Source organism: Bufo gargarizans, chromosome 3 (assembly GCF_014858855.1).
Source record: "Bufo gargarizans isolate SCDJY-AF-19 chromosome 3, ASM1485885v1, whole genome shotgun sequence".
NCBI classification, from domain to species: domain Eukaryota; kingdom Metazoa; phylum Chordata; class Amphibia; order Anura; family Bufonidae; genus Bufo; species Bufo gargarizans.
In genome coordinates, this window is record NC_058082.1 from 357937800 (window position 1) to 357963655 (window position 25856).

At 43.0% G+C, this 25856-nt stretch overlaps 1 protein-coding gene across 1 annotated transcript in view; it reads right to left on the minus strand.

Annotated features, from left to right (window-relative positions):
- Positions 1-2222: 2222 nt before the first annotated feature.
- The window catches only part of TANGO6 (transport and golgi organization 6 homolog), a 48281-nt gene continuing 24647 nt past the window's right edge, over positions 2223-25856 (minus strand). Inside the window, exons 11-18 of the mRNA XM_044287862.1 lie at positions 22508-22696; positions 22294-22425; positions 17774-18127; positions 17642-17699; positions 16304-16456; positions 14112-14263; positions 3958-4071; positions 2223-3464 (exon numbers count right to left, since the gene is read on the minus strand). Coding sequence (XP_044143797.1) covers positions 3288-3464; positions 3958-4071; positions 14112-14263; positions 16304-16456; positions 17642-17699; positions 17774-18127; positions 22294-22425; positions 22508-22696 — 1329 coding nt within the window. The 3' untranslated portion in view covers positions 2223-3287. The remainder of the gene's footprint in view (positions 3465-3957; positions 4072-14111; positions 14264-16303; positions 16457-17641; positions 17700-17773; positions 18128-22293; positions 22426-22507; positions 22697-25856) is intronic.

The following is a 25856-nucleotide window of genomic DNA, read 5'->3' on the forward strand; positions in this document are numbered from 1 at the left end:
GTTGGGATGTCAGCGTAGCAGGGACATGGGCACTGTTCGAATGGTAGCTGTGAGGTGAATATAAGCTATTTTTTTATACCATCTGCAGACCATAGAATATATTTTTTTTATTGGGCTACAATATCCCTTTGAGCTTTATTAAAAAAAAAAAAATCCCCCAAAAAACAAACCTTTGCTTATTACTTATAGCCCACACTGGCGGCTCAGCGTTTTTATTCCCCCCCTCCCTGTACATTAGAGCTCCATACAGCGGCTACATGGTCAACATCACATCCAAAGGATACTGTACAGTATAAAGAGGCCATGCCGCTGCTGTATGGAGAATTTCGCTATACAATGTACATGGAACAGGGGCCTACGAGATGAACAACATTTGCAGTGCTTACATGTTGCCCATCAGCGAGGATAATAAATGTAGAATATGCAGTGCATTTGGAAGGTCTTCACACCCTTTCACATTTTATGTTGCGGTCTTGTGCTAAAATAAAAATATCAAGTTTTTCATCATCATTTTGCATTGTCAAGGTGTAGAAACATCTCAAAGGTGATCAAGAAAAAATGGGAGTCCCCCAGAGCAAAATTTCAAGTGTCATATGTAAGCGATCGTTTACTTTTAGAGGGTCGCCATCACAGTTTACTTCACCAGACAAGGGTAGAATGTCCAAACTCGTGTTTTATTCCGGACGTTTCAGCAAAACAGGTTATAAAGTCGCAGCTTCAACTTATCACGTGTGACATCCACACAAAATAACAAACCCTGACTCATATCTTAGAAAGCGTATCCCTGACTCACCTAGAGAGCTCTGTTCACACATGGAACACAACTGTGGCTTTCCTAAGCCATTTAGTCCAGCAACCTCCAGGCTGGGACACTTCAATACCTTTTGGGGAATTGTGGCCCAGTAGTCCTCCCGACTCTGGCCTCGTGATCCTTGTTTCACAGACGTCACCGCGTCCCCCAAAGTTCAGGCTATCGCCTAGCCTCGTGGCCCCTCAGCCCACCCGGCTGAGACCACTCACACAGAGCCTCACTAGGACCAGGACACTCCAGAGTGAGCCACACCCAAGATCCAGTAGCAGGATTAAATAGGATCCCTGGACATGAGCATGCCCTAAGTCCCGGACTGGAGCATGGGCACCAGGCACCCACCCAACACATTGCCTGTTCCCAGTAAAAGCCCGCCCTGAAATAGCTGAACCAGCTACACTATCTATATGGTGTCCCCCAACTACTTTAGTGGACACCTGGACTAGGGCTTTTACTCCACCAAGGCCGGGCCCCTTGGTGACACGCTCCTGGTGCAAACAATACCCCTTTTATCATGCTTCCCCGTGACTTTACTGCACACTTCAATGTTCACATTGCCACATTTAGCAAATGGTCTCAATACTTATGTCTATGCAAAATTAAAGTTTTTCTTTTTTAATAAATTCACAAACATTTCAAAAATTCTGTTTTCAATTTCTTATTATCGTGTATTGAGTGCAGATTGATGGGGGAAAACTTATTTTTATTATATTTTAGCCACAACATAACAAAATGTGAAAAAAGTTATGGGTCTGAAGACTTTCCGAATACATTGCATTTCTTAAAGAGCATCTGTCAGCAGGTTTGTACCTATGACACTGGCTGACCCGTTGCATGTGCGCTTGGCAGCTGAAGACATCTGTGTTGGTTCCATGTTCATATGTGTCCACATTGCTGAGAAAAATGATGTTTTAATATATACTAATGAGAATCCAGGGGTGTTGCCATTACACCTAAAGGCTCTGCTCTCTCTGCAACTGCTGTGCCTTCTACATTTTGATTGACAGGGACAGTTGTGATAACATTTTCACTGTCTGGCCCTATCGATCCAAGTGTAGAGGAAACAGCAGTTGCAGAGAGAGCTGAGCCTCTGGGTTTAACTACAACACCTCCTTGCATCCCAAGGCTTATTTGCATATATTAAAACATAATTTTTCTCAGCAACGTAGGCACATATGAACAGATGCCAGTTTTCCTTTATACCAGTTTTGACAATTCCCCCCTGAATGGTTTTATAAATGACATGCAGTTAAAGAACTACAGTGTTTGTAGTGGTTACGCCCATTGAACAGAAGCAGTTCTGCACTTACCAGTTCCATCCTGTACACAAAACGGTCACAGCGCTAAAGCTACTGCAGCACAGCTTACCCAAGGGAACCCTGAGTCAAAGGCATCAATATAAAGGACCGGGAAACCCCTTTAACAACATTTATTTGTTTATAAAAATATACAAAAAGTATTTTTCTTTCTATTTTACGAAAACAGACTTTTGTACAAATAAGCAGGTGAAAGAGTGACATAGACCACAGGGCGGGCAAGCAGTGGACCTGAATCCCCACCTTTTTCATACACTAGAGAACAAATTTCTTCTATCACAGATACTTCAACATGTACATGGTACAATTCCTTATTATTTGAAACAGTCCAGCGGTCAGCCTGTGTTTATAGTCACTTTGCAGGTCTTTAGATATTAGGACATACTAGAATAATGACACTGATAATATATAAGATAGCCTGCAATACTGGTGCAGTAGGAGCAGACATGTTTTTTTTAGCTCCTAATCGATGTTTCAATTCTCTTAGGCTACTTTCACACTTGCGGCAGAGTGATCCGGCAAGCAGTTCCGTCGCCGGAACTGCCTTCCGGATCAGGCAATCTGCATGCAAACGGATAGCATTTGTAGACAGATCCGTCTCTCCGTTTGTCATACGGACAAACTGATCCGTTTCTATTCTTTTTCACCTTTTTACTGGTCAGCGCATGCGCAGACCGGAAGGACGAATCCGGCATTCTGGTATTTCAATGTAAATTAATCCCGGATCCGGCAACTGATTCGGAATCTTGGACGGTATTTCCTCCATCCAAAACGCCGTTCTGTGACTGAACTGAAGACATCCTGATGCATCCTGAACAGATTGCTCTCCATTCAGAATGCATGGGGATGAAACTGATCAGTTATTTTCCGGTATTGAGTCCCTAGGACGGAACTCCGTGCCGGAGAAGAAAAACGCTAGTGTGAAAGTACACTTAAAGGGATTGGCTTATGAAGACAACCCCTCTCCATATACCATTTTAGGGCATATGTACATCACAGAAGGTGGTCCTCTGCTCACAACGCCCCCCACCCCATTCTAGAAGAGTTGACCTGTTCATGTACTCCAAACACTACCATTCATCTGAATGGCGGCCTCGTCTGCCAAAAGCTGACTGCCCCGAAGCGCATATTCTGAAAAGGGCTGTGTCTGATGAAATTAACTTTTAAGGTAAAACCATAATTTTCTTCTCCAGTTTCTGAGGAGGAAAGAGAAGTGCTCTCATGATGCTGTCCAATTCCTCCAGTCCCAGCTGGGCGTGAAGAACGGATACAGAGTCCTTCTCACACTGCACTACAAATTTTAGCAAGCGGTACAGCTCCAGCAGTACATCACGTAACACCTGGTAGAAAACACAAGAGAAAAGGGAATGAAATATGTAGTAAATGAAGGGAAATATCTGCAGATATTGAAACCACTGTAGTGATCTATGGAGATGAGATCAGGAAATTAGAAAAGTATTCAACCTCTCTACTTCAATGGTTCGTGTAGCTCATGGTAGCTAAAATCTCTGGATTTAATAGAATATTTTCTTTCCTTGTAATAAGGTTTTATTTGTTGTTCTATTTCATTATTACAAATCACTCAGAATACACGTGTTAATCCATCTGGAACAGATTATACATGGTGTTACGGAAAGAAGCCGAATCTTCGTCCCCACTGTCACTATGACCTGCTCTGCTACTATGACAACTGATCAGAAAGTGTGGCTGCCAACTTTTATCACAATGCCCGCACTCCTAGTGGGAACTTGAATATCTTTAATGCAGACATTCTAGTACAGCATATATTTAGTTAAATGGAAAGTTTAAGGCGCCAATTTACAAATTATTTACCTCGGTTGCCCTCTCACTGAGCCCTCTTAGAAGTAAGACGATAACATGGATGGCCGCTCTTCTTACTTGAGCCTCTGGGTCAGTGTGAACCACAGCTGATAAGCAGGAGGTCATCTTAGAAAACAGAGAAATGGCAAAAAATCACTTTGCAAGCAGAAACGGATAGATAATAAATGTTGGGTCCCTGTGGGTGGTCTAACAGCAATCATAAAAATGGAGGGCCCCGAATTCCTTCTCTAAATGGGCTGCTAGTCGACATCGGTCCATAGCGCCATTGACTGTGGGTCTGATGGCACCTTTCTTACGTCAGCCCCACAGACGTGAATGGAGCAGTGGACCGACATGTACACTACCGCTCCATTTGGGAAGGAACACGAAGACCCCTCATTCTCATAGTTGATAGAGGTCTCAGAGGTCGGACTCCCCTGCAATGCAATATATATAATCTGTGGATAGGTGATAAATACAGTATTTTTCGCTTTATAAGACGCACCGGAATATAAGACACACCCCAGTTTTAGACAACAGAAAATTTGAAAAAATATTTTCTAGGTCATCTTTGATGGGAATGTGGTTTACTGGTGTTTTACTGAAGTGAAGGGGTTAAAAACCTTATGTGTAACAACCAGCAATCGTGCATGTGGTCAGTAAATGTACCTATCCAAATAAATGTGTCTCCTGTCATTGCTCTGTTGTGTCTTGCCATGCTTCTTCTTCTGCTAATTATTTTTAATTATTTGTGTGCGACAAACACACAGCTCTGCTACATATATACAGCTCTGCTATACACGCAAAGACATACACATACAGCTCTGCTACATCCATACAGCACTGCTATTCACACACAGCTCTGCTACACACATATACACACACATCATCTTTAATAAAAACTCACATTTCCCTGCACTAGTGCTGGCTGTATAATTCTACTGTTCTGGCTGCTCGCGTTGATGAAAACATCAAAGGTCCTTAAACCGTACTTGGAGTTCTCCTCTACTTTCAGTACAGCGCAGGACCTTCCTCCCCGTACACTGAATGGATCGTTCTCCTGCTTGCTGTCGGCTGCGAGAGCGAGGTGAGCGCAGATGCACGCTCTTTCACTGATTGGGCAAAGCGCTCTATGAGTGCTCTGCCGGATCATTAGAGAGGACCTTTCATGGTTTTTATTTATTTATTCTAGATAAATACCTTTACTTGCGGAGTACTCCCTCCCCCCATGATGCTGCCACCCTGCCTGTTTTTTTTTTTTTATATCGCTCCTGCGCCCGGCTGTAGTAATCCTGCTCAGTATGTTAATCATGAGCATCGGTACAGGGAGGTAATTGACCTGCAGTTCCTGATAGCAATCGACATGTTGTGTTAGACAACTAATCACATGGTGCAGTACTGCATGTGGCCTTTGTTTTTGTGGCGCTGTGCTGGTGGGTTGGTGGAATCCAGGGCCATGGGTGGCATTGTCAGACAGCAGGGTTGCTGTTTGACTCCTGGGTCCTGCCGCCTACTAGGGCAGTGCCGCTTTGTCACTGTTGTCATTCGTTGTTGATATAATCTCTCCTATCTTTCGTGGGAATGTAGTGATTTTGCAATTTCCACATTGTCCGCACCTATAGAATCCCTCCATATTAATCCAACTTTGTACAGTGGGTACATTTTTCTTATTATTATCCCTTTTAACTGTAGGTGCCACAATATTCGCCAAGTTTCGGGCTTTAGTAAACGAAATGCAGGGACTAGTTGAGATTAGGGGACCTATAGTTTTATCCTTTTTTAAAATATGCCAATGTTTGCATAGTATCCCCTGAATCTTTTTATATTCATTGTTAAATGGTAAAATTATTCTTATTTGATCAGTCTTAACTTCTTTCCCCTCCCCCATTTTAGTTTCAAAGAATTCCTCTCTATTCATTCTTCTTACTTTCTCCAGGGATCCCTTTATTAAGTCTTCGGGGTAATCTTTTTCTCTAAAAGCCTCTGTCATTTTTATCGCTTCTTTTTCAAATTGCTCATCTACTGTACAGTTGCGCTTTATTCTTCGAAATTGCCCTTGTGGGATATTCATCAACCAGTTGGGGAGATGACAGCTACTGTAGAGGATGTAGCTATTCCTTGTGGCAGGTTTTATATATGTGCAGCTTTTTAGTATATTATCTTCAACATATATTTTTAAATCTAAAAACTCCAAAGTCTCCTGATTAATACTGTGGGTAAAATTCAAATTAAAATCGTTAATATTTATATCTTTAAAAAAAAAAAAATTGTCTCTCCCCGATTTCCAAATAAAAAACACGTCGTCAATATATCTTTTCCAGAGCACCAGGTCCATCCCCAGTCGGGGGGCAATGACTCGATCCTCCCAATCTGCCATAAACAGATTGGCATAACTGGGGGCAAACCTGGTGCCCATCGCCGTGCCCTGGGTCTGTAAATAAAAATTTCCTTCATAATAAAAATAGTTGTGTGTCAATATAAAATCTATCCCCTTATTTAAAAAATCCACTTGTTCATCCTTTAGGCTGCCTTCTTTTCTTAGTTGGGTGCTCACAGCTTCTTTACCTTGATCATGTCTAATTATTGTGTACAATGACTGTACATCTAATGTACACATCCACCATCCTTCCTCAAATTTCAAGTTCTCAATCGTTTGAATTATTTCTGTAGAATCTTTCGTATATGAGGGTATCTTTTTAACTTTTGGTTGTAGTAGTGTGTCGATATATTGTGACAGGTTACACGTTAATGAGTCTATTCCTGACACAATTGGACGCCCTGGTGGATTTTTCCCATCCTTATGGATCTTTGGTATGCAATAAAAAACTGGGATTCTTGGGTGTTTATTTAAAATGAAGTTATATTCATCCTCATTTAAAATGCCTTTATCTCTTCCATCTTCGCATAGGTTAAAAAGCTCCATATAAAACTCATTTGTGGGATCCTTCAACAATTTTTGATATGTCCTAATATCTGACAACTGTCTCATGCATTCTGAATTATATTTTTCTACATTCTGTACTACTATTGACCCCCCTTTATCAGCGGGGCGAATGATGATGTTGTTATCTTTCTGTAGTTGTTTTAGAATAGCAATCTCCCCTTTAGATAAATTTTGCCTTTTATATTTATTGGTGTCTTTAATTTTGCGTAAATCACTCTCTACATTTTCCCTAAAAGTTGCCATTTCCTGGCTGATTTCGTTTCTAGGGTATTTCTTCGAGCGTTTTTTTAGGTTGGTGTGGGTATATTTTTCATGTTGAGTTTTATCTTCTGATTCCCTCACAATAGGGTTTTTTGCAAAATATTTTTTTAGACATAATTGTCTTATAAATTTTTCAACCCCAATAAAAGTTGCAAATTTATTTAATTTTTCAGTTGGAGCAAATTTTAAACCTTTATTTAAAAGTCGACTTTGTACATCCGTTAGAACGGTAGAGCTTAGATTTATGATGGCATCATTCTCTACTTGTGTATCTGTTAATTGTGATAGTGTCTCTCTCTTTCCCCTTCCTCTTCTTGTCTTTCCCTTTCTTCGTGGTATCTTCTGTATTGCGTGTTGTGATTGTGTTGTTTGGGATTGTGGTGGTGTTGCTTCCCTATTCTCGGGATCCTGTACTCCTGCTGTGTCCATTGTGTGTGAGGTCTGTCCCTCAAATTGTATTGGTGATCTACTAAAGGGTTGTGATGTGTTCTCTGTGCTCTTCTTGGGGGTGATGTGTGTCTCGTGCGAGTACGATGATGTGGGGGAGTACGATCTAAAAAAGGCTCCCTTTCTTCAAGTATCTCAAATCTATTGTGTATTGGAATATCAAAATTAATGTGTTTATTTGTGTCTTTATTTTCCCTTTCCCTTGTCTCCGTGCTTGTGGTTACTTCAGTGTTTCCCTTGCCTGCTTCTACCTTTTCTCTTTCTACATCTAAAGTTCTCCTTTCCTTTCTTTCTTTTTTCTGGAAGAATAATTTTCTTATTTTTTTGTCCATTATTTCCCGTTCAATTTTGTCCAAGTTATTGCATAGTCTATTTTGCAATAGATTTGTTTCTTCATTGTTTGGGAACTTATCCGTTATCATTTTTATCTCTGCAATTTTTTGCGTAATTTCCTCCAGGATTGTGCAACGTCTTGTAATGATCAGTTGGGTCAGGGCTATAGATTGCTCCTGTAGTAATTTCTCCCATTCCTGATCAAAAACAGGACTGCACAAATCCTGAGCTGGGATTTTTGTATGTGATAAACCTTTAGGGATCCGATTTATTTCTATGCATCTCTTCAAGGTTTTTATTTCCCATCTTTGTTTTAGCTGACTGATAAGTAACCCTTCCAATTCTCTAAAAACTGATCCTATACATACATCTTCTGTCAAATCTACATTATTTATTTCTTCAAAATGGAAATTTTCAACCTTTTGTTTTTTTGATTCTATGTGGTTCCATAGATCCATGATTAAGTTCAGTCCGTGCTGGCAAAGGGGTGATGAGTTAAATTATGAAGATATAGGTAATATGTGGCGCACAGGGCTGACAAAATCTCTGGTGGAGGTGCTCACAGTACAAGAGGAATCACCCTTCCTCTCAAGATATAAAAATGAAAATAGAAAATACTGGGCACTCTCACTAGCTGTGAGACCACATAGTTTAATAAGGTAATGTTTAAAATAACAGTATAATAAAATGGATACAATATCTAACTATAACACTCTGTATGCCAATATTTTATATAAAATGAATACAACACCTAAAATGACACATATATCATACGATGGAAAATCCGGAAATTTGACTTTAAAAATAGTATAATACCGCCAGATGGTTTGGGTTATGGGTGTCCTAAAATGTTCACAAAGTCTGTGGAAAAGTGCAACAGTGCAATCTCTTTGAGATATGCGATCTTATAGTTAAAACCTCTTGCTTTCAGAGGATATCAGTTGATGATTTAGTTACAGTGTGCAGTGTGCTGCACCTTTTTTGTCAGAGTAGGTCCCACTCAAAGAGGCGACCTTGGCGTGGTGAGTGGGCTTATGCCTTTTGATCAAAATGTACACTAATGCCTCTTGTACAGCATGCAGTACAGGGGGCTGTACACTTTAATATTGCGCTGAGAAGTGAATTAGATCTAAGCATAGCATTGTGGATGTGCGATCCAGTTCTGTTTTTCTCCCCTTGATATACAGCCAGGGAGAATGAAACACCCATTGAGAAACCCTGGCGTCTCCTCCTCCCTGTACCATACTGAGCGGGAAAACTACAGGGGGCACAGCGGCGTAACTACCGGGGAAGCAGCTGCTTCGGGGCCCGGGCTGCCAAGGGGGCCCGGCGCCCCAGCAGCGTGTGTGACAGTTTATTTTCAAGTTAGTTAAATATCATGTTCAGGGCCCCTTCACAGCCGCTAGTGTGATCTAATTTTACTGTCTGCTAAAGTCTCCTGGTCTGGGATTCGAACCCACAACCTCCAATCTATCAGTGAATCAGTGGCAAAGCATTTACCCTCACAGCCATAAAGGCTGCATTACAACTGACTGTAAAAAAAAAAAAAAATACATCTATACACATGACAGCTGCCCAAACACACCCAGCACTGCTATATCTGTATATGACAGCTGTCCCTGCACACTCAGCTCTGCTATATCTCTATATATGACAGCTGCCCCAGCAAACCCAGCTCTACTTCATCTATACACATGACAGCTGCCAAAACACAGCCAGCTCTGCTACATCTATACACATGACAGCTGCCAAAACACAGCCAGCTCTGCTACATCTATACACATGACAGCTGCCCCCAACACACCAGGCACTGCTATATCTCTATATGACAGCTGTCCCAGCACACTCAGCTCTGCTATATCTCTATATATGACAGCTGCCCCAGCAAACCCAGCTCTACTACATCTATACACATGACAGCTGCCGAAACACAGCCAGCTCTGCTACATCATTACACATGACAGCTGCCCCCAACACACCAGCACTGCTATATATCTATATGACAGCTGTCCCAGCACACTCAGCTCTGCTATATCTCTATATATGACAGCTGCCCCAGCAAACCCAGCTCTACTACATCTATACACATGACAGATGCCTAAACACACCCAGCTCTGCTACATCTATACACATGACAGCTGCATCGGCACACTCAGCTCTGCTATATCTCTATATATGACAGCTGTCCCAGCAAACCCAGCTCTACTACATCTATACATGACAGATGCCCAAACACACCCAGCTCTGCTACATCTATACACATGACAGCTGCACCAGCACACTCAGCTCTACTATATCTCTATATATGACAACCGCCCCCAGCAAACCCAGCTCTACTACATCTATACACATGACAGCTGCTGAAACACAGACAGCACTGCTACATCTATACACATGACAGCTGCCCCAGCACACTCAGCTCTGCTATATCTCTATATATCTATCTACTGTATAGCAATACTTAGAGATATATAGATGTAGCAGGGCTGGTTGTGCTGGAGCAGCTATCATATATAGAGATATAGCAGGGCTGAGTGTGCTGGCACAGCTGTCATATAGAGATATAGCAGTGCTGGGTGTGTTTGGGCAGCTGTCATATGCATAGATGTAGCAGAGCTGGGTTTGCTGGGGCAGCTATCATATATAGAGATATAGCAGAGCTGAGCTGGAACAGCTGTCATATAGAGATATATCTGAGATACTGCTATATCTGTATATGACAGCTGTCTCAGCACATTCAGCTCTGCTACATCTCTATATATGAACAGCTGCCATGTGTATAGATGTACACTTAGCCAGCTATAACAGTAGAAGTCTCATATTTTTTCACTCAGCCTCAAGGCAGCTGGTATGGTCTAGTGGTTAGCTGCTCTGCCTCTGAAGCAGAAGGTCGTGGGTTCGAATCCCAGCAGACTCTTTTCTGAAATACAAGCACTGAGTCCATATAAGGACATACAAGGCGGGACACAGGAAGAGGCTGCATCGCATCGCTGACATGGAGGTAAGTAGAAGTGTTTATTTTATTTTTTTTAATACCCGACTGTTACTGCCATGGGGGAGCGGAAGGCACCTGATACTGGCACATGGGGGGATGGGGGTTGGCACCTGATACTGGCACCTGGGGGGGGAGGGGGGTTGGCACCTGATACTGGCACATGGGGGGGGGGAAGAGGCACCTGATACTGGCACATGGGGGGGAGTGGGGTTGGCACCTGATACTGGCATGGGGGGGAGGGAGAGAGGCACCTGATACTGGCATTGGGGGGGGGGGGAGGGAGAGAGGCACTTGATACTGGCACTTTTTTTGTGGTGGTGGTGGTGGTGGGGGGGGGGAGATGGCACTATGATACTGGGACATAGGGGGGGGGAGGCACCTGATACTGGCACCTGGAGGGGAGAGGGGGGGTTGGCACTTGATACTGGCACATGGGGGGGGGGAGGCACCTGATACTGGCACATGGGGAGGGGGGAGGGAGAGAGGCACTTGATATTGGCACTTTTTAGTGGGGGGGGGGAGATGGCACTATGATACTGGGACATGGGGAGGAGAGAGGCACTTGATACTGGCATGTGTGGGGGGGGGGGTTGGCACTATGATACTGCACATGGGGGGGAGAGGCACTTAATACTGGCACTTTTTTGCGGGGGAGATGGCACTATGATACTGGCACATGGGGGGAAGAGAGAGGCACTTGATACTGGCACATGGGGGGTGGGAAGGAGAGAGGCACTTGATACTGGCACATGGGGGGAGATGGCACTATGATACTGGGACATGTGGGGGGGGGGGGAGAGGCACTTGATACTGGCACATGATGGGGGGCACTTACTGGCACATTATTGGGGGGCATTATGGGGGACACTAGGCCGGCAGCCTATCAGAGGCCGGACACTGAGCGGCATCTACTGGGGCACTATATATGGGGCATTTTATACTGGTACATTTTGGGGGGCACTAGAAGGAAGGGGGGAGAGGAGCACTATGGGGGAATTTACTGGGGGCACTATATAGGGGTATTTTATACTGGCACATTATGGGGGCACTATGGGGACATTAGCTCAACTGGGGGCATTACAAGGGGTATTTTTTGCACTGTCACATTACAAGGAGAATTATTACTACTGGGGGGGGGGGGGGCATTATGGTGGGTTTTATTACTGCCCCATGGTATGACCCCCTAGTAGCAGCACCGGCCTCTCCCTGCTCTGCTATCCCTCTGCCCCTTCTCCAAATCCTTATTATAAAATCTTTCTCATTAGGATAAAACACAACATCAGCTCCGCCGAGCCCCCGGCCAAAGTGTGGAAGTGGTGTCCGAGATCCCCAAGGGCCAAGCCATGTAACTGTAAGTGTTCATGTGGAGTATGTTTATGTTATGCACATATAGCCTACACTGTGCCCCACAATATACAGTATACCGCTACACTGTGCCACACAATATACAGTATACCTCTATACTGTGCCCCACAATGTACAGTATACCTCTACACTGTGCCTCACAATATACAGTATACTGCTACACTGTGCCACACAATGTACAGTATACCTCTACACTGTGCCTCACAATATACAGTATACTGCTACACTGTGCCCCATAATATACAGTATACCTCTACACTGTGCCCCACAATATACAGTATACCGCTACACTGTGCCACACAATATACAGTATACCTCTACACTGTGCCTCACAATATACCGCTACACTGTGCCACACAATATACAGTATACCGCTACACTGTGCCTCACAATATACATTATACCTCTACACTGTGCCTCACAATATACAGTATACCTCTACACTGTGCCTCACAATATACAGTATACCTCTATACTGTGCCCCACAATGTACAGTATACCTCTACACTGTGCCTCACAATATACAGTATACCTCTACACTGTGCCTCACAATATACAGTATACCTCTATACTGTGCCCCACAATGTACAGTATACCTCTACACTGTGCCTCACAATATACAGTATACTGCTACACTGTGCCACACAATGTACAGTATACCTCTACACTGTGCCTCACAATATACAGTATACTGCTACTGTGCCACACAATATACAGTATACCTCTACACTGTGCCCCACAATATACAGTATACCTCTACACTGTGCCCCACAATATACAGTATACCGCTACACTGTGCCTCACAATATACAGTATACTGCTACTGTGCCACACAATATACAGTATACCTCTACACTGTGCCCCACAATATACAGTATACCGCTACACTGTGCCCCACAATATACATTATACCTCTACACTGTGCCCCACAATATACAGTATACCTCTACACTGTGCCTCACAATATACAGTATACTGCTACTGTGCCACACAATATACAGTATACCTCTACACTGTGCCCCACAATATACAGTATACCGCTACACTGTGCCACACAATATACAGTATACCTCTACACTGTGCCTCACAATATACCGCTACACTGTGCCACACAATATACAGTATACCGCTACACTGTGCCTCACAATATACCTCAACACTGTGCCACACAATATACAGTATACCGCTACACTGTGCCTCACAATATACCTCTACACTGTGCCACACAATATACAGTATACCGCTACACTGTGCCACACAATATACAGTATACCTCTATACTGTGCCATACAATATACAGTATACCGCTACACTGTGCCAAAGGAGTGGGGTTTACACAGGAGGAGGGAGGTGCGAAGCGCGCTGAGGGGGGCCCTTACAAATATTTGCTGTGGGGGCCAGTCACTTCTAGTTACGCCCCTGGGGGAGCAGGAGTAATATTTAAAAAAAAACAGGCAGGGTGACAGCATCAGCAAGCAAAGGTATTTATCTAGAATAAATAATAACCATGAAAGGTCCTCTTTAAGGAAGCAGTCGGGGGTCTGGCCATGCTGGATCTCCTTGACTGCTGTTTATAAGATGCAGACACTTTTCTTGCTAAAAAGTGTCTTATAAAGCGAAAAATACATACTTTTCGTGGTATAATCCCTTTAGATAGATTGTCTGGGATTGGAAAAAAAATTATGCACAATTTTTTTCTAGAATCCGCCCCAGTCTTGTCAATCCGCTTTGTCTGATATTGCAGTTCAACCACACAAAAGCAATTTTTTGTCTAATCCAAGTTAAAGCCTTTCCGTCTTTTGGAAGAATTCTGTCACTTACTTCATGGATAACAGGACCCAGGGAAAATTGCAGTTGCTTACACAATTCACCCAAATTGGAAAGGCTGCTTGCTCTAACAGAGCTGTCTGGATCCCGGCAACCCCTCAAAAATGCATGAATCAATGTGTCTTTGTGTCGGAGGACCATGTCACCTGCAGAAAAAGCAATTCAATTTATATTTGGGATCATCATCCAAACCCAGACAGTTTTCACCATCCTAACCAAGCCTAATTTAGCAAATCTGACCTGTGTCACTTTATCTGTTAATAACTATGGAACGCTTTTACTTATTCAAGGCATTCTGATACTTTTTTTCACGACACAGCATACTTCATGCCAGTGGTAAATTCTGGTCAATATGTTTTATTTATCTTTTTTTTTTTTTTAAATGTACATAAAATGTGGAAAAATTAGCAATTTTCAAAATTAGAATTTCTCTGCTTTTAAGGTGATACCTCACAAAATAGTTATTACTTAACATTTTCCATATGTCTACTTTATGTTGGCATCATTTTTGTACATTAATCTTTTTTAGGACGTTAGAAAGCTTAGAACTTTAGACACAATTTTTTCAAGAAAAATTTCCAAAACCAACTTTTTATGAAACAATTTAGTTTTGAAGTGACTTTTAGAAAATGCACCCCTCAAGTTATTTAAAACTTACTTAAAACTGATTTTAAGCTATCTTCACACCAGCGGAAGCTACAATACGGCAGGCTGTTTCAGCAGGCAAGCCGAGGATCGGCCAGACAAACTGCAGCAGAAGACCCTTTAGGTACCCCTACAGTGGAAACCCCCAAAAAGTGACCGATGGAGTTAGAGAGGAGCCCCCTCCCTCTGTAAACCTTTCATCTAAGATGTTAAATTGCAGGCATGTGAGTTTTCAGCAATGCTGGCACTTACAGCAGGGGCCTGGCTGTCAGTAACAGCCAGGCCATGTCCTGATAGAGTAAGCACTGCTCCTGCTTATCAGGAGTTCATGAGAGAATATGATAAGGTGAGTTTTGACAACTGTTCACATGGTGCAGTGGTGTGTGGTGGCCATTGTTGCTGTGGTGCTCTGCTGGTGGGGCCCAGTGCCAGGGCGGCATTGCCAAGCAGCAGGGGTAATGTTTTGCTGCTGGGGTGCGGTTCTTCGGCATCGGTGGTCAGCATTACTAGATGCTCAGGGGTCTGCCTTCTGGCATCACTGCTAATCAGCTGTTTTCAGTAACTGTGGCACTGGAACCAGACTACTCAGCTCTGTACACTATGTAGTGGCTGTCCCTGGTTACTGCAGTGCAGCTCAATATCACTGGGAACTCCTACTTATCATCACAATGGGGTCTTGTGTCCCCTGTTTGAATAAAGCAGCAGTCAAGCATACAGTCACTCTATTCAAACAATATGGGACTGCTGAAGACAGCAAAGTATAATACCAAAAAGTTTGAATGGAAAAGAAATGTGCATGCTCCACAGCCGCTGCTTCATTCTAACAGGGGACACAGGACTCCCAGTCTCAGATCGCTGTGTGTCTCAGTGGTCAGAAACCCTGTGTCATTCTGGGAATATCCCTTTAAAGGGGTATTTCATCTGGGACATATGTCAGAATAGGGGCAGGTCCCACACGTGAGACCCGCATCTATCTCCAGAACGGGATGCCTGAAGTGAACAGAGAGAAGCCACACATGCGTGACCACCATCCATTCACTGCTATGGGAGTTCCTAAAATAGCCGAGCGCTGGCTCAAGTCCCATAGGTGGGACCCACACCTATCTGACATCGATGGCATATCCTAGCAATATGCCATCAATGTCCCAGATGGGCCATCCCCTGGGACGATATTCAAACAATCAGCTGTAACCATGACTGCACAGTGTAGGCATACTCAAATAACGGCAGACTGGCTCTACTGGTTCAGAAGTACAGTGGCTGACAGCTGACAATATTATCATTACTGGTAGTGAAGTGGAAATATCTCCAATGGTGCAAACGGTAGTCATTCCCTGTTTGAAAGTAAAGATGTTACACATAGTAGAACATTCCAAAAGGCCGGGGACTGTTGAGGACGCTACGATTCAGTAATACAGAACTTCCGAGAACATGTGATGTCATCCGACCATCAGCAATGAGATTTGTAGTGCTGGGTGGTACTACTACAAACAGATATGTCCAGCAGGCATTTATCCATGTGACCCGCTCGATATACTCACCCAGAGTCCGTGTGCATCTCATCAGTGCTTCTCCTACTTTCAGCCTAGTCTCAGGAGCTGGTGGCTTCGCCTTGGGTGGCACTGCACTCTCATACTGTGCTAGGAGGATGGGCAGGATGCGCTCAGGTATGTCTCCGGACATTACAGCAATACCTGTTTGTAAAAAAGTGAAACAGTATTTGTGGTCATGTAAGATTTCCCCCACAAGGTATATGGGCCCGAGGTAGACATGTGAAATAAGAATTTGGTGATGAAGTTAAATTACTCTTTATATAGCCATGTTAACAGCCATACTGTCAGCAGCGTACTATTATCCTACTATAAATACTCTCAAAAGCTGGTCCTAAGGAGCTGGGCATCATGGATGAAGGTGGAACAATTTCAGCACACATGCATGTGGCTGAAAGGACAAGCTTCGCACATGGAAATCAATCCACACAGCTCATCCTTAGGCCTCTTTCACACGACCGTATGGCTTTTTCAGTATTTTGCAGTCTGTTTTTCAGTAATCCGTCGTTCTGTTTTTTGTTTCCGTTTGTGTTTCCGTTCAGTTTTTCCATATGGCATATACAGTATACAGTAATTACATAGAAAAAATTGGGCTGGGCATAAAATTTTCAATGGATGGTTCCGCAAAAACGGAACGGATGAGGAAAACATACGGAGTACATTCCGTATGTGTTCCATTTTTTTGCGAACCCATTGACTTGAATGGAGCCAAGGAACTTGATTTGCGGGCAATAATAGGACATGTTTCAATGGAACATAAAAACGGAAATCCGGAAACGGAATGCATACGGAGTACATTTTTTTGCGGAACCATTGAAATAAATGGTTCCGTATATCGAAAGCAAAAAACGGCCCACAAACGGAAAAAATAAATGGTCGTGTGAAAGAGGCTTTACAGTCACGCTCTATCCTGGAGACATGAAGAGGTGGAACAGGGATTAAAGCAATTACCTAGCAGGGCTTCTTATCTGATTTGGAACTTCCGTTAGGAGCCTCAGTTACAGATTCCATCATATTTGACAAAAAATAGCTAGTTTTGCTGGCAATGCATCAGCAGACCCCAACCTACCCCATTATAAGTTAATGGAGTCTGTTGAGTACCAGAGATGCCGATCCAGCACTGTGTCGTGGTTTCCATCTATTTTGAATGTGAACAGAAACGGAAACCCACATGCAGTAAATGGATGTTGTTCTGTTACTCCAGGAGTGTGGCTATTTTTGAGAGCTATCAGTGGGAATTAAGAATTGATCACATGGTACATTTAAGAAATTCACAGTATTCACATTGTGTATCTTACTTCTGGACAGCACGTCTGCGAGTAAGCGTACCTTGTATAGCAGACAGATACACAAAGGGGTCTTCTTGCTCTAAATTCTCCACATAGAGCTGAGACAAATGGAAAACATATTAGAATATATGAAGACAGCGCCACCTAGTGGATAAGATGTGTTCCAGCATACCTGCATCACCTGCTCCCGATGTTCTGTCAGCTGAGGATGCCTCTGCTCTAGGAGACGAGTGAGGAAGCGCAGAGCTGCTGCCCTGGTGGGTACATCAGGATCTCTGGCTGAGCTTAGGATCTCCTGTATGTTCTGTAGGTCAGCATCTTTGTTAAGGCTTTGCTGTCTTGTGTCTTTCTTCTCAGTGTCACTGTCATTATGTGTCCTATTTGGTAAGGGAACAGCACAATGTGTGGCAATGGTAACTCGCAGGTCACTAGCCAGCTCTTGAATGACTGGCTCCGGGTGGGACTCCATTACTTTTTCCAACACTGGAATCAATTGCTTCAAATATTCGAAATCTGCTGAGGTCAGCTGTGTAGAAGAACATATCAAAAATAAATCGGAATAATACAGTAATATACAACGGTTGTGGCATCACTGACAGAGGAGCCCAGAACCAGTATGGTGCCCACAGTGCCACATGCTCCCAATTCGGGCACCGGCTTACTGACATTTGTATAAAAGAGTGAAAGTAATTATGTAAGAAGATGTTAGTACCAGACGGAAACTTCTGTGAGAGGATGGAACTCTCCATCCACTGGGTTGTCCCTTCTGCAACTATTCACAGTCGCTGCATTTCTATGGACTGCATGATGGCACTGGAAGTATGCCCAGCCCATGCAGCCTTAGCCGAAATTTAAGGAAACCTCCAGGCAGTACACATATTGGCAATGATGGACAACACAGGCATTGTCTTGTGTTCTTTGAAGCATCATGTATCACACCACACGGCTCTAAACTCCATATAACAAAGTGCATACATTTTGCTTGGACCTTTTCTTTATGCTACACTACAATGATTATAATTTAAAAGGGTTTTCTGAGATTCAGATATTGATAACAGATTGGCTGGGACCCCCGCCAATCATCTGCTTGAGCTCCAGTGAGCACCACAGCCTCTTCCTAGGCCAAAGTTCACGTTCATCAGTCACTTTGCCAAGGCGAAGCTCAATCCCATTCAAATAAATGGGGCTGAGCTAAGATACAAAGCAGAGCCACTATGCAATGGACGGCATTGCGTAACCCGCGAGGAGGCCCTGGTACTAACTGGCGAACCGTGGCTTCCTCAAAGAGGTGGGGTCCCAGGTGTCGGAAGTCACCGATCTGATATTGATGACCTATCCTTTTTTCTATCAGTTTCTGAATCTCAGAAAACTCCAGTCGTGTAGAATAGTTACCTGTATGCCTACATGTTGATGCTGCTGACTGGCTAGTTCTCGGAACTAGGAAGCACTTTTTTCACCCCTCCTATTTAGCACTTTAGGGGTCTCTTTAATTTCACAAGGGCACGTCAGCTGTCCTAAAAAAATTCTGTTATAAAAAAAATACTCCCTATTAAATAAAATTGCGGAACTGCATCTTTTCTGCTGTTCTTCCTGGAAATGTATGAATAAACCAGTCACTGAGCATTACCATTCTCCTTGTCAATTGCATGTCCATACAAAATCTGGCACCACCAGTACAGACTGAGAAGTACCACAGTGTGTAACGGAATTTAGGTTATCAGTTATCGATTTATTTATGAATTTTGAGGTGGAACGACAGAAGAACAGCACAGTGTAGAGCTTTAGGAGAGCGCAATATGCCCTATAGAAAAGCACTGTGCTCTATATATAGCAAATCAAATAGTCAGGGACCTACAGGGCTGTTCGTATTAGGGTCCATTAGTAAGGCCTCCGTGCCCGTATTGCAGACCGCAAACAGCGGGTCCGCAATACACAGGCACGGCCGTGTGCACTCGATGCTGCAGATGCGAAACCATTGACTTGAATGGGTCCGAGATCCGCAAGATACAGCAAAAAATAGAAGACATGTCTTGTTTTTTGCAGAGTGGAGGCACAGATTGAAAGCCCACGGAAACACTCTGAAGCGCTTCCATGGACTTTTGGTTCTGTTCCTCCGCATCACAAAAGATAGGACATGTCCTATCTTTTGCGGATCGCGGACCCATTCAAGTAAATTCACAAGGCCGGTGCCCGTGCATTGCAGCCCGCAACGCTGTTACGGCACCCTTAAAAAGTCATGTGAATGAGCTCTTAATGGGTGTAACATAGTACATAACATAGTAACATAGTACATAAGGCCGAAAAAAGACATTTGTCCATCCAGTTCGGCCTGTTATCCTGTAAGTTGATCCAGAGGAAGGTGTGAAGGTACTGTTATTATAAGCCATTCCTAACAGCATCTAAACAAACTGGATGGAGTGCAAAAATGTCCTTTTAAGGGTTTGTAAAGGGTTAGAAATTAGCACCACACCCGTCACTGGAATTGGTCTGAGCTACAATGCCACAAAGAACCTGGTGACGCTATGGGAAGACAGCAGCCATGTTTTTTTTTAGTACTGGACAACACTTTTAACGGCTTTAAGTCCGCCCATAGGATATAAACGTCCTATGGGTGGACCTCTATTTCTGAAAGCACGTTTTAAAACGTCCTTTCAGAAATAGCAGCTGCACGCTAATCGTGCAGCTGCTGATCGGGTTGCCCGCTGTCAGTGACAGCAGGGCAACCCAGAGAGAAGGCAGGGACAGTGCCCAGGTGTCCCTGCCTTCCGGATCGCTGTGCGCTTCCTGTTCCGGCCTGGCGGTCATGTGACCGCCGGGACCGGAGCGTGCAGGAGCTGTGTGAGGTCTTACAGAGACCTCGATCAGCCCTGCTCTGAGGCTGTACAGCGCAGAATCACGCTGTACAGCCTCTCTGGGGGGTGCATTTCTTCTGTAACTGGGGCTACTATGTCAGCCCCAGTTACAGGAGAAATCAACAGTGAAAAAAAAAGAAAAAGTGAAGCAAATGTCCCCCAGAGGTCTTGTATGACCTTATGGGGGACGAAAAGTGTAAAATAAAATAAAATAAAGGGTTGAAAAAAATAAAATAAAAAAAAGTTTCACATGTAAAAAAAAAAAGGTCCCCAAGTAAGGAATAAAAAAAAAAAATTAAAAATAGAAAAAATAAAATAAAATAGACATATTTGGTATTGCCACGTCCGTAAAAACCAGCTCTATAAAAATATCACATGAGCTAACCCCTCGGGTGAACACCGTAAAAAAACCCCCCAAAAAACAGTGTCAAAACAAGCAATTTTTGTCACCTTGCATCACAAAAGGTGCAACACCAAGTGATCAAAAACGCGTATGTCCCACAAAATGGTACCAATAAAACCGTCACCTCATCCCGCAAAAAATGAGCCCCTACATAAGAAAATCTCTCAAAAAATAAAAAAAAACTATAGCTATCAGAACATGGACACATTAAAACATAATTTTTTTGTTTCAAAAATGCTATTATTGTGTAAAACTTTAATACATGAGAAAAAGTATACATATTAGGTATCGCCACGTCCGTAACAATCTGCTCTATAAAAATGTCACTTGACTGAACCCCTCAGGTGAACGCTGTAAATATAAATAAATAAATAGAAACTGTGCTAAAACAACCAATTTTTTGGTCACCTTGCCCCATAAAGTGTTATAATGAATGATCAAAAAATCATATGTACCCAAAAATAGTACTAATAAAACTGGCACCTTATCCCCTAATTTCCAAAATGGGGTCACTTCTTGGGAGTTTCTACTGTAAGGGTGCATCAGGGGGCTTCAAATGGGACATGGCATCTAAAAACCATGTGGAGTTCCTTTTCTTCTGCGCCCTGCCGTGTGCCCATACAGCATTTTATGACCACATGTGGGGTGTTTCTGTAAACCGCAGAATCTGGGTAATAAATATTGAGTTTTGTTTGGCTGATAACCATCGATGTGTTAAAGAAAAAATTGGATTAAAATGGAAAATCTGCCCAAAAAGTGAAATTTAAAAATTTGATCTCCATTTTCCTTTAATTCTTGTGGAACGCATAAAGGGTTAACAAGGTTTGTAAAATCAGTTTTAAGTAACTTGAGGGGTGTAGTTTCTACAATGGGGTCATTTATGGGGGTATCCACTATGTAGGCCCCACAAAGTGACTTCAGACCTGAACTGGTCCTTATAAAGTGGGTTTTGGCAATTTTCTTAAAAATTTGAAGAATTTCTTCTAAACTTCTAAGCCTTCTAACGTCCTAAAAAAATAAAATGACATTTCCAAAATGATGCCAACATAAAGTAGACATATGGGGAATGTTAAATAATAAATATTTAATGAGGTATCACTTTCTGTTTTAAAAGCAGAGAAATTGAAATTTAGAAAATTGCGAATTTTTCAAATTTTTGGGTAAATTTGGGATGTTTTCATAAATAATCTCTGAATGACTTGGATAAATAAAGGCGTTCCAAAGTTATTACCACATGAAGTAAGATATGTCAGTTTTGCAAAATTAGGCCTGGTCAGGAAGGGGGCAAATGGCCCAGATGGGAAGTGGTTAAACAATTTTTGCTGGAAGTCACTAAAAGTTAAATTTACCATAAAGGAACAAAGGGGTCAGGCAGACCAAAAGGTGGAGATAGCCTTTCAGGGTTATGTTCCAGAATGTACAAATTCCTGCACTTACCTCTACAGCTCCCAACATGGCAGCAACGAGTCCCATTGCCATGCTGAGTGTTTCAGATGCCACGGTACCTCCTTCAGAGGTGGCAAGACTGGTGCAGGCCCTCTCAAGAGTCATCAAAACAAACTCCACTACCTGAACACAGATAAGGACACATTCAATAGAAGAACAGCAATTCCCTGCTTAGACTAAACGGATCTGTAGAATCGATCTTTACCTGCTTGACGTCTGTAAAAATGGAGTCCGAGATCCTCTCACAGAGCACCGACAAAACCTGAAGAAGCTGAAGCTTTTTCTCTCCAGACTGATAACGAAGTGTGAGCTTACGCTCTATATCTAAAAGACTATCCTCTGTACTAGGACTGAGGCCCGGGCTTTCCTCTTCTGCAGTAATGGGTGTCAGCCTCTATATAGGATGGGAGCAAGGGTCTTATTACAAGACATGACAGAGATCTTCATACAATCCATAGTGTCAGAGATTTATCAGAACCATCGCATTGCAAAAAGTGTCAGATTCTCACGTGTCCTTTTGGAACTGAAGTAGAAAGCGATAGGTAAGTCCTCCAGCGGAGGAGGATTTCCACTGGGTCGCCTACAATCTACTGTATATAGAGACAGCCCCTTACATCTTCTGTCAGGAGAAGATAGATATATAATAGCTACTTTACTTATTTCATTTACATTACTGATATAGGTCAGATCTGCAGTCACATCCTAATCTGCATTCAAAATTTCCGGTCACCTCAATGCAGCTCCCTTCAGGTTGATCTGTGAGGCGCATCCTTGGCTGTAGGTGTATTGTGGTAAAGGTGTTGTTTTTACACTCCTAGAGGTGGGACCTTTGTGGCACATCGTGTGGATACGACATAATACCCCTATTTTTACGTTAGTTCATGCAAACAATTATTAAATTGCATCGGTATCCAGATATTTAGATACTGCTGTTACATACTTTTTATGGTGCCCTCTTGATTCTCTCTGAGAACATCCACCCAGTTTTTGCTGTGCTTGGAAGGGGTGTTCCCATATATCAGTTGTGTCTGGCCGGTTGGTTTACACCTAAGCTGCACATAACTCCCGAATAAAATTGTACACTTTGGGCATTGGTTTCGCATCCATATTAAGGGTCCATTCACACGTCCGTATGTGTTTTGCGGATCCACATATACGCAAAACACAGACACCGGCAATGTGCATTCCGCATTTTTGCGGGCCGCACATTGCCGGCACTATAATAGAAAATGCCTAATCTTGTCTGCAATTATTACTTACTAATAATGTGAGGCACATGGAAATCTAAATTGATAAAAGCATGTGCCTACCATTAATACAGTCCTGATCAAAAGTTTAAAACCACTTGAAAAATGGCAAAAAATCATATTTTAAATTGTTGGATCTTAACAAGGTTCCAAGTAGAGCTTCAACATGCAACAAGAAGAAATGGGATTGAGACAAAACATTTTTTGAGCATTCAATTAATTGAAAATAACGATTAAACTGAAACAGGCTGTTTTTCAGCTGATCCAAATTTTAGGACCACATGCCTTTAAAAGGCCAAATCTGTGCAAAGATGTGGATTCATTGTCATTTTCTGTCAGGTAGTCACACGTTGTGATGGCAAAAAAACTCTCCCTTTTTGAACGTGGTCGGGTTGTTGAACTGCTTAAGCAGGGTCTCTCACAGCGTGCCATCGCTGCTGAGGTGGGACGCAGTAAGACAGTCATTTGGAATTTCTTAAATGATCCTGAGGGTTATGGAACAAAAAAGTCAAGTGGAAGACCCCAAAAAATTTCATCAGCACTGAGCCGGAGGATCCAATTGGCTGTCCGTCAAGACAGTGGACGATCCTCAACCCTTACTGGTGTTGACTGTAGCACCATAACCATCAGACAGCATCTGAGACTGAAGGGCTTCAAAAACAAAAAACGTCTTTAAACACCTCGTCTCATGGAATGCCACAGAACTGCTCGTTTGGACTTTGCAAGAGAGCACCAAACATGGGACATTCAAAGGTGGAAGAAAGTTTTATTCCCTGATGAGAATTTTTTTTACCTTGATGGTCCTGATGGTTTCAAACGTTACTGGCATGACAAGCAGATCCCACCTGAGATGTTTTCTACGCGCCACAGTGGAGGGGGCGCCATAATGGTCTGGGGTGCTTTTTCCTTAAGTGGAACAATGGAGCTTCAGGAAGTACAGGGGTGTCAAACGGCCGCTGGCTATGTCTAGATATTGCAGAGAGCATTCCTCATGACTGAGGGCCCTCGTCTGTGTGGTAACGACTGGGTTTTTCAACAGGACAACGCTACAGTACACAATGCCCGCTACAGTACACAATGCCCGCTACAGTACACACAAATTTTGGAAGTGATAAACAATAACGGCGGAGCTACTCATTACTGAGTTCATGTTTGGAAGTTGGATTTCTGTTTTTGGGGGGGGGGGGGGGGTTTAGTTTTTTTGGGGGGGAGGTGTGGCCCTAAACTTTTGATCAGCTGAAAAACAACGTGTTTCAGTTTATTTGTTGTTTTCATTAAATTGAATGCTCAAAAAATGTTTTGTCTCACTCCCATTTCTTCTTGTTGCATGTTGAAGCTCTACTTGGAATCTTGTTAAGATCCAGCCATGCTAAATATGATTTTAGTGATCAGGACTGTAGTAACGCCATCATACTACTGTAATTTCGGTCCGCAACCAAGTTTTGTGGATATGCGGTTTGCAGACTGCAAAACTCACCACATGCGTGAGGCCTTAGGGTACATTCACATGTCCGCAAAACGGGTCCACATCTGTTCTGCAATTGTACGGAACGGGTGCAGACCCATTAATTTTCAATGGGGCCGGAATGTGCTGTCCGCATCCGCAAAAAATAGAACATGTCCTATTCTTGTCCGCAATTGCGGACAAGATTAGGCATTTTCTATTATAGTGCCGGACATGTGCGGTCCGCAAATTGCGGAATGCACATTGCCAGTGTTTTGCAGATCCGCAATTTGCAGATCCACAGAACACTTACGGATGTGTGAATGGACTCTTAATGTCAGGCACATCAGTTTGGACCTCCATGTGCCTCATATTAATAGTAAATAACCCAATCGCCTAACAGTAACCCCATGTTGTCCATTATGTGAGGAGGTACTTACTATAAAGGGCATCTGTCAGCAGATTTGTACCTATGACACTGGCTGACCTGTCATGTGCGCTTGGAAGCTGAAGGCATCTGTGTTGGTCTCATGTTCATATGTGTCCGCATTTCTGAGAGAAATGTTTTATGACGTGCACAGCATAAGGTCACAGAGTGCTGACGTCCTCGCGCCAAGTGCAAGTCACTCTCCAGGTTTTACTCCACCTATGAATACTCAGATGCATAATTTAGTTATCCACAAGGAATGTAATTTGTCAAATGAATGGCCAAACACAGTGTCCAAGTCAACTTGTAGTTTATGCACATCCTCCAGGGACTACTGCTGCTGGGGAGGTATTGTGTGCTGCACTGAGGTATTTGGTTGGCCCTGCTGGGAATTTTTTTGTGCTGCACTGTAATATTAGGCTCTTCTGTGAAGGTA